The sequence below is a fragment of the Lycium ferocissimum genome, chromosome 4 (genome assembly GCF_029784015.1).
Source record: "Lycium ferocissimum isolate CSIRO_LF1 chromosome 4, AGI_CSIRO_Lferr_CH_V1, whole genome shotgun sequence".
Lineage (NCBI taxonomy): Eukaryota > Viridiplantae > Streptophyta > Magnoliopsida > Solanales > Solanaceae > Lycium > Lycium ferocissimum.
The window spans coordinates 20,811,089-20,820,889 of record NC_081345.1 but is presented as its reverse complement, the minus strand read 5'-3'; the positions used below and the strand labels follow the sequence as shown (position 1 = coordinate 20,820,889).

The window sequence follows — 9,801 nt, the reverse complement described above, 5'->3', positions numbered from 1 at the left end:
TAGAAAATAACAAAAATGATCTATTATATTTGGTATAGATTCAAAGTAGTCCCTTAAATATACTTATGAGCAGTTTTAATCCCTAAATTTGTCAAAAGTGAGGACTTTTGATTCCATAAATATTTAACAAACTTGATCCGCTAGATTGAGAACCCACATTTGGAAATGCCACTTTTTCAGTTTCTTCTATTCTAGTCTACTTTTTAGAGTTTGGGTTTTTTTGAGGTATAGCGTCTGCTACGTTTGGTATGTTTTTTGTGTTTATGCAAATTTTTGTGTTGCGATTTCTAGGTTTAATGAGACTTTAGTGAAGAGTCTGATTAAATATTTTCTTTTCACTATTCCCTTCGAATCTATCAAACATAGTTTGTTAAAATATTTAACGGAGGCCGAAAATGTTCATTTTTAACAATTTAAAGGACCAAAGAAATTGTTGAGAGTATGTTTAACGACTACTTTGAACCTACCTCAAAATAAGGATCATTTTTGTCATTTTTTCTCACTATGTTTAAGGACCACTTTTAACCTACTACTTTGAGGTTATGAAACTGAAACATAAAACAACTCACCTTTTTTTTTTTTTCTTGTTCTACGTATGTCCACGTGGCACCAGGCCATACGTTGGACTTTATAGCAAAATTGAAACATTTGGTATATATGCACATAAATCCTCATACATGCTCCCCTTATTTGCTAGCACTATATTATTCCAGCTTTGTGTGAGTGAATCTCTCTCTCTCTCTTCAATTCCCATAGCCAAATAGTATCATTTTGTATAGGAGAAGAAGAAAAAGAAGCGGCCATTATATTATAATCAAGATAAAGAGGTTGTTTTGGCCTGGAAAATGGGCTTGAATTTCAAGGAAACTGAACTATGTTTGGGGCTGCCTGGTGGTGGAGAATTATTAAGAGATCAGACTATTAAGAAAAGAGGGTTTTCTGAGACTGTTGATCTCAAACTCAACCTTCAGTCCACTGATTCTCCTGCCACAAAGGATCAAAAGATGAACAATTCTCCAAAGGAAACTTCTTGCATCAAGGACTCAGTCAAGCCACCATCTAAGTGAGTCTCTTCTATTTTCTTCCCTTTACATAATATTCTCCGTTTTATTTTTTATGTCTCAGTTTGACTGGATACGAAATTTAAAAATATAAAGAAGGGCTTTAATTTTGTTAGCTTTTAACTAAAGGTGAGTAGACTTACTAAATATAGAAAAGTGATTTTTTCTTTAAAACAGATTAAAAAAGTAAGACAGACAAATAGAATTTAAACAACAGGCACTACAACAAAACAGGAATTAACGACGGACAAGTTATATTGCTAAACACCAAAATTCGATCGCTAACTCATTTGCTACAGACTATTTAGCGACAAAATTTCCTTACCAATTCTGGTTTTATTTTTGGTGGTGGAAAAATATTTTAACTCACCAATCAAACATCAAAAAACAAACACAATTTCTATGAAAATTAAAATGAATTCCATCTTATTAAACACATGAGAGTATGCTGAAATCTAATTTCTTTTGGAAAATTGCAGGGCTCAAGTGGTGGGTTGGCCACCAGTGAGATCTTTCAGAAAGAATGTAATGGCTCAAAAAGACAACAATAATAAAGAAAAAAGTGACAAGGGCGGAAGCAGTAGCAGCGTAGCATTTGTGAAGGTGTCCATGGATGGTGCACCTTATCTTCGTAAGGTAGATTTGAAGATGTACAGAAGTTACCAACAACTCTCTGATTCTTTGGCCAACATGTTCAGCTCCTTTACTATGGGTATGTAAATCCTTCATAATTTTCTATAATTTCAAAGCGTCAAATTAATTAGTCCATGTGCAGTGACAGTGTATAGTTATTCAATATCACTAGGTTAAGAATTATACCGACAATAATACCACATGTTTTAACATTTAAATTATAAAATATACTGATACAGTACTAAAAAAAATCTTTAACCACTAAAGATTTGGTAAGTTATCCCTTCACTATTTAATCAGAGACATTAGATTAGAGTCAAAAGAATAAAATTGCGTTTAATAGAGAGCGTTTTACATCTAAAATGAAACTAAAATGGATTCATGATATTGGTGGAGATAATATCAGCTTATCAAGCTCATTCCCTTCTTGAATTCTTCCATCTAGAGATATTATAATGAAAAGTTCTGATGACTACGTCCTAAACGCATGTAAACTTTTTCAAGAAAATGTCATATCTGACGAAAAGTAATTACAGACAATTGACCCAAAAAAATTATTAATAATTACAGAGAAATCACAGCAGATTCTCTCTTGATGTCCACTAATTGCTAGACTACAAGTTTTCAAAAAAAGTTAGATCTTAGAATCATGATCATATATCGGTGATACAGCCTAGCTTTTTAATACATAGTGTCTCGATGTTAGTGTATGATATATTTTACTATAAACGTTTGTTATAATAATAACTCCACTTGTTAATTTAATTATGGGTTATTTATAATATATTAATATATGCAGGTAATTATGGGGCCGATGGAATGATAGATTTTATGAATGAAAGGAAATTGATGGATCTGCTCAACAGTTCTGACTATGTACCTACCTATGAAGATAAGGATGGGGACTGGATGCTCGTGGGAGATGTACCCTGGGAGTAAGTGAAATTTTATCATTATTATCTCCTTATTGTATTACCTTACTAATGAATAAAAATATATTAACTGGGAAATTCATTAATCGAACTATAACTATGGCTAATTTCTGTGAAATTATGGTTTTATTCAGGATGTTTGTTGATTCATGCAAGCGTTTACGCATAATGAAAGGATCAGAAGCCATTGGACTTGGTATGAGTTTTACCTTTGAAGTTTCAATTAAGTCAATTACTATCACCAAATATAAATTTAATTTATCAAAATGGCTAATATTTGAGATTGGGTGAAGTATTTTCCAAATTATCCCTAATTAATTAATTAATGTTTTCTTGAATTTCAGCGCCAAGAGCCATGGAGAAATGCAAGAGCAGGAGCTGAAATATTGGTTCAGCAGACTCAAAAATGTTGATGAAGCAGCTGTTAATTAATTTCCATGTGTCTGTATGTGATAGTAGTATATATAGATAATTCAAGAAAAACATCTTTGGCATTTGTAATGGACAAGAAGCAATAAACAGATCTGGCTTGTTTATTACTAATGAGCTTTGTTTAATTATGTCCCTCAATTTTCTTTTTACTTTTTTCTTTATTCTTGGTCCTGTTTGGTTGTTCTTCTTGTCCTTGCTGTCTTAGTTGTTGAGTGTTTTATTCTTTCAGTTTAATGCTTTTTTTTCTTTTCTGGTAACCAAATTTTCGTATCATGTATTTTGATTATTTTAATTTATTCATCCTTTTATATCTCTAATTAATACGTATTTTATATTATCATGAAGTCTGCGTTTTGAGGAAACACGGCCATGTGCATGTTGATGGGGATTCCCTTTCCTAGCCAATTATTTAATGTTTTGTTTATTTTAGTGCAATTTCCAATACATTTAAATAATTTTAATTTGGTTGGTACATGTACGGGATGGAACTCCAGGCCTTACATTTCATTTTTTTTTTTAAATTAAAAATAAAAAATAAAAAAATCCAGGCTTTTAATGCATGGGTTTGAATTTGGTAGTGTGGACTGTGGACGGTACATGCGCCTTTTTTATGGAGATTTTTAACGGTGAACAAATCAATTTGTGGGTAATTTTCCAGTTAAAATATACGGCCTGAATTGACTTAATATTATAATTTCACAAACAAAAAAGATTATTGAGTGATTAGGTAATGTGATACAATGCATGTCCCAAGAATAAAAAATAAACAAGCAGCTGATGCCTTTGGCAAGGCGCTCAAGGTTTATAACTGCTTGGCTTGGTTAGAATGCTTTTCTAAGTACGAGGATTATCCGAATTTGTAATGATTGCGGATTAGCGGTAAGAATACTCTGCGGTCAAATATCAGAATACATCAACCACTCATTCATATATAACTCAATACTTAGTGAATCTTCCCTATTTGAATATGGAATATCATTATGATAATAACTATTAGGAATGAAGTGGCTATAGCTCCTGCATAAAGTACTTAAAAGACTATAGCCTTTTGAAAACTCACCAAGAAAGAGTTTAAGTTTCATGTACTGAGTTGTATAAAAGATATTTAAACAAAATATTTGACTTATTATGTAATTATCTGTATATCTTTACGATAACCTGATAAAAGTGACAACTAACCATTTGGTAGCAACAATTATAAGGGTTATTTGACTAAATTATTCCTTGTTTCTCCTAAAATTACCATCAATCACTCCTCTGATCTACTCCCTCCGGATATTTTTACTTGTCCAGTATGCTAAAAATAGATGTCCACTTTTACTCGTTCATTTTGGAAACTCTCACACTTATTTTATCCTTATTATTCATTATCGGGTTGGAAACGTCCAGGAATTGTTAGTTGCTGCACAACTTTTAAAGTATGTTTGATTGATTTCAATTTTTTAGATGATCTATAATAATTAGGGGTGATGTAAAATCATCATTTTATTTATTGCTCCTTAAGGGGTGTGTCAAATCAAACATGAACAAATAAAAATGGACGGAGGGAGTATATCATTTATTGAAGTAGGTTAGATTTTAAAAGATAATTAATGCATTCCTGGTTCATAAAATATACTTATTCTAGATCAAACCGGTTTGGCTAAAACGACATATTGGACTAAAAAGAGTATAGGTGTAAGTTTAGTGATATTAACAGTTTTCGGAAGAATTAAATTCTCATTGTCTCTTCTTCCTTTCTTGGTTCTCCTATATAATATAAAACAATTACTAAAAAAAATATTTTAAAAAAAAGGAGGAAAAGGAATTTGACCAAAAAATTCGATGGATCTTTATTGTGTCTTTTTGAGTAATAAATGCTGGTCAATTAAATTTATATTCCAAGAGTTAACAGCACACAAAAATAATTTTAATGCATTGTTAATCCCTCTCCTCCTTCAATTCATCCATCCCCGTGCATGCAAGCAAAATATGATACTTTTCTTGGATCAGACAATATATAGGGAAGGATTATCCATGTTTGATTTCAGTGTTTGGACATTACTGAAAATCGAATTTGATTTCTTCATTTGCCAAACATTACAAGGATCACCTTCTTACTTCTAAAATTAATAATCTCACTTTTACTTTTCCCTTATGTTATGGTATTACATTTACATATGTAGAGAGATGAAAGCTATTGATCACCAAACAAACAAGAATGGAATTGAAGGAAACTAAAAGGATAGAAGCAAGACAAAAATATTGAATGATAAGCAATAATTTGATGAAATACACCATACTCCTCAAGCAAGCACAAGTTCAAATTGTGTAGGCAACACAAGGTTTACACCCAAAATTTCAAAAAGAGAATGACATAAAAGTTTGAAAAGTTGTAAAAATGAAGTCCTCCAAAGCTATTTATACTAGGGCCAAAATAAGGATAACAATTACTCAAAATGCTCTCAACCATGCCTTAAAATGAAGTGAGGCCGAATTAGTCCTAAAATTCGTGGTTCGCGACTTGGGGTCTATTGACTCGGCTTTCTGAGAGTCAATGGTTCGATTTAGTCAGTTAAAAATTATATCTTATTAAAATTCCTTTAGTCTATAGTGTATGACAAAAAATATTGTAGATATTTCTAAACCATCTCAATTGGTATTAATCGATTTTTCTTTGAAATTGGATCTATTTGGTAAAGTTCTCAAAATCTATTTAAGAATACATAAAATCTCAATGATAGTAGAAGATCTCATTCCAATACTAGCTTTTGGAAGATACTTGCTTTTGAAGTATCTTTGTGATCTTATGGATGTATGATAATCTTTGCTTTGCACCTACGTGTACATTATTTACAAGTATTGGTTATTTTCGGTAAATACGTTATATTAATATATATATTTATATATAGGTGTGTGTGTGCATTCACATATAGTAGGAGTATTATTTATTTTTATTCTTCTATTCCGACACTTTGTGAAGTAAGCCCATCAACCGGTTCAAACCGTTCAAATCGACGGACGAAAAACCGAAATGAAGCAGGTAATGGCTTGATTCAGTTAGTTAATTTAATACTATTCGGTCCGGTTTCGATATTTTTGGGACCGGAACCGATTAAACCGGAACCGGACCGGTTAAACCAATCAAAATTTAAAAAAAAAAAAAATGTAGCCATTGGGACATTGAGATACCGTTAATAATGTCCATTTGCAAAAATAGGCCCGTTGCCAAATAGGTTCCAAACTCCCCTTTTGGCCCCAAATTTTTTTTTACTTTTTTAACACTTTAACCATCCCCCACCCCTATATAAACTCCTCTCCATTTTCATTTTAATCCACACCAATTCACTCTTCTCTTCTATCAATCTCTCAATTATAGTTACTTTGCAACAATTAGCCACTTTAAATTTCTCTTAATTAAATATTATAAAGTCTTATTCTAGTTTCAATTATTAATTTTGCAATTATAATATTGTTGGTGGAGTTGGTGATTTTGCAACAATCCGAAATAGCTTTGGTGGATTTGCAATTCTAGCCTCCTTCACTTTGTTGGAAATTAGTCCGGCAATTTGATACCTTCGTTCCAACTCTATCTTTATTTTGTCGCCATTTAATTTACGCAATTTAATTTGTTGCAATTTATTTTCTTGTGATTTATTTGAGTGTGATTTAAATTAATTCTATTTAATAATAGCGAAGAGATTTAGATGTGGTGCCGGTAGTAGTGGTATTGTTAGGGGTGGGTTTAATGAGGAAACATTTGTGAACGAAACACCTAATTTAGGTATTGATGTTAGTGAAAATAATTCACTTTTAGATCATGAGGCAATGCAACAACATTATACCAACACTTTTAATGAAATTGATGATGATGAAACACAAGCCCCCGAAAATCCCATAGGAGATACAGGTCCTGCACAATGACATACACAAGACAAGCCGCCTAGAACTCGTAAGTCAATCGCTAAAATTTGGGGATTTATGACTAAGAATAAGGAAAGACAAACAGCTACATACAATATATGTAAACAAGAATTTGTTTTTAAGCAACAAACTAGTAAGGATGGTGGAATGGGTACACTAACGAATCATATGAAAAGTAGACATAAGGATGTTTGGGGAGAGCAAACGGGTTCAAATCTGGGGGTATTCAAATGACGATAGAATCACGAACCGGTAAAAATTTTAAGTATGACAAGAAAAAAGAGCGTGTAGAAATAGCTAAAATGGTTGCTTTTGATTGTTTACCATTTTCCTTTCCTTCGGGTTTGGGGTTTGTTACTTATATTCAACGTTATTATAATCCGTTATTTGAGGGTATTCCTAGAAGTACTTGTAGAGCGGATGTTATAGATTTGTATAAAAAATATAGATTTTATTTGCGCCATGTATTTAATTCTTTAAATTGTAATGTTTCTCTTACCACCGATTTGGGTCTTAGTCTTAACAAGTTAAATTTTTTTGCTATTACATGTCATTGGGTTGATGATAATTGGGTTATGCGAAAAAGAATTATAGCTTTTTTATATGATGAGGGGAAAGGTCGTCACGATGGAAAAATTTTAGCTGATTCAATGTCTACTATTATGAGATTTTTTAACATTTATAGAAAAACACTTTGTATTGCTTTAGATAATGCTTTTAATAATACAAAGGCGGTTGGTCTTTTAAAAAGAGAATTAAACCCTCCGCTAAAAAATATTTTTCATGTGAGATGTAGTTGTCACATTTTAAACTTAATTGTTAAAGATGGCCTTGAGTGTTTTGAAGATTCTATTCAAAAAAAGAAATGCGGTTATGTTTCTTTTTTGTAATGCTAATAGGGCAAAGCTTGAGAGATTTTAGGAATTCTTGTGTGGAAAATGGCCTTAGACCTAGGAAAATTCAAGTAGAAGTTGAGACTAGGTGGAACTACACTTACATTATGCTACAACAAGCATATGAGTATAGGATTCCTATACAACAAGTTCACAACCATTTTAATATTAATAGTGATGATTGGTTAAATATTACGGATTGGGAAGATGTTAAGGAATGTGTTGAACTCTTACAAAAATTTTATAATGCAACTCTTGCTTTTTTTAGACAATTCTATCCCACGGTAACCGGAATTTTGGCCTACTTAGCGGAAATAGATAGAGTTTTACAAGAGTATAAATACAAATTCGGTTATAAAGAGGCTATTTTTAATATAACAACAAAATTTAAGAAGTATTTTTTTTCCCATTCCAACTTTATTTATATTGGGTTCTCTTTTAAATCCTTGTTTAAAAATGTCTTATACTAGAGCATTGGTTAATCAAATTTATACATTTTTAGACGTTGGAGAGGAAGTTGAACCATCTTTAAAAACGAAGCCGAGCTCGCTATTGATGCCGAGTTTAGAAAAAGTTTTTAGTCATTATTCTAATTTGGAAGAAAATGCTACACCCGTTGCTCCGCCCTACTACTTCTCAAAGTAGCAAAAAGGGCTTGTCGGGTTTGTCGCATTTAAAAGTTTTACATTCATATCCAACTCCTTCTTCTAATGCAAACTTTGATGAATATCACCTTTATTTGATGCAGCAAAATGTGGATATCGACCAACTAGATGATTTGGACGTCTGAGCATGGTGGAAGAAATAAAAGGCAAGTCATCCGATAATTTCAAGAATGGCTCCAGATATCCTTACGGTTCGAAATATCAACCGTGGCTTTGGAGAGTGCATTTAGCTAAGGAAGACAACAAATTGGATACCATAGACACTACGTTATCCGGATTTAGCTTGCAAGTACTTAGTGTGCATTCACGATTGGATTAGATCGAAGCAACGCAACCAAAACTTAGAAGCGGTGGAAGGCGAAGAGGAAGAGATTGAAGATTTGATAGCAAGTGGAGCAGACCAAATGGAAGACTTTGATGATATCTCCATGACCGAATATGATATGGCGGAAATTAACCAAATGATTGACAATTGGTGATTTTATTATTCTACTATTTCTTTGCAACTCATGTATTATTTGCAAGTTAAAAAAAACTACAACTTGCAAATAAATGTTATCCATGAATGAATAAAATATATGGCTCATTGAGCTTTCTTCTATTTACTTGTGTTCATATTTTTACTTATATTAAGTTAGGAATATACCTAAAATATACTAAGAATATACATAATATACATCTACTTAAATTAAAAACTAGAAAGTTATATACTTGAAAAATAACTAAATATACTAAGAATATACTTATAATATATATAATATACTTAATTTATAAACTTAGAAAAAACTTAAGCTATAAATAACTTAAGTTATAATACATATAACTTAAACATATATAAGTATATATAGTATACATATAACTTAAACATATATATATATATATATATATATATATATATATATATATACATATAACTTAAACATATATATATATATATATATATATATATATATATATATATATATATATATATATATATATATATATATATATATATATATATATACGTATATGTTGTTAGTCGGTAATATATAAATTTACTTATAAATACTATAACATATATATATATATACAATATACATATAATATAACTATATATATATATACATATAACTTAAACATATATATAAGTTATATAACCTAAGTATATTGATATATATAAGTATATTCTTAGTATATTTTAGGTATATGTAGTATAACTTAAGCATATAACTTAATATATATATATACGTATATGCTGTTAGTCAGTAAATATATAAACTTTACTTATAAACTTATATAT

General features: G+C 30.8%; 1 protein-coding gene across 1 annotated transcript; it reads left to right on the top strand.

Moving 5' to 3' along the window:
• The first annotated feature begins 681 nt into the window (after positions 1-681).
• LOC132051788 (auxin-responsive protein IAA14-like) lies at positions 682-3,191 on the top strand. The gene is made up of 5 exons (XM_059442996.1): positions 682-1,063; positions 1,541-1,773; positions 2,494-2,629; positions 2,761-2,822; positions 2,971-3,191. The coding sequence occupies exons 1-5, from the start codon at positions 846-848 to the stop codon at positions 3,006-3,008; spliced, it is 687 nt and encodes a 228-aa protein (XP_059298979.1). The 5' UTR covers positions 682-845; the 3' UTR covers positions 3,009-3,191.
• The last annotated feature ends 6,610 nt before the right edge of the window (positions 3,192-9,801 follow it).

Excerpts from the sequence above, each read along its gene's own strand:
- LOC132051788 (XM_059442996.1), top strand. The coding sequence starts at position 846 with ATGGGCTTGAATTTCAAGGAAACTGAACTATGTTTGGGGCTGCCTGGT. Across the intron at positions 1,774-2,493 it reads GTTCAGCTCCTTTACTATGG|GTAATTATGGGGCCGATGGA; the intron begins GTATGTAAATCC and ends TAATATATGCAG. Across the intron at positions 2,630-2,760 it reads GTGGGAGATGTACCCTGGGA|GATGTTTGTTGATTCATGCA; the intron begins GTAAGTGAAATT and ends GGTTTTATTCAG.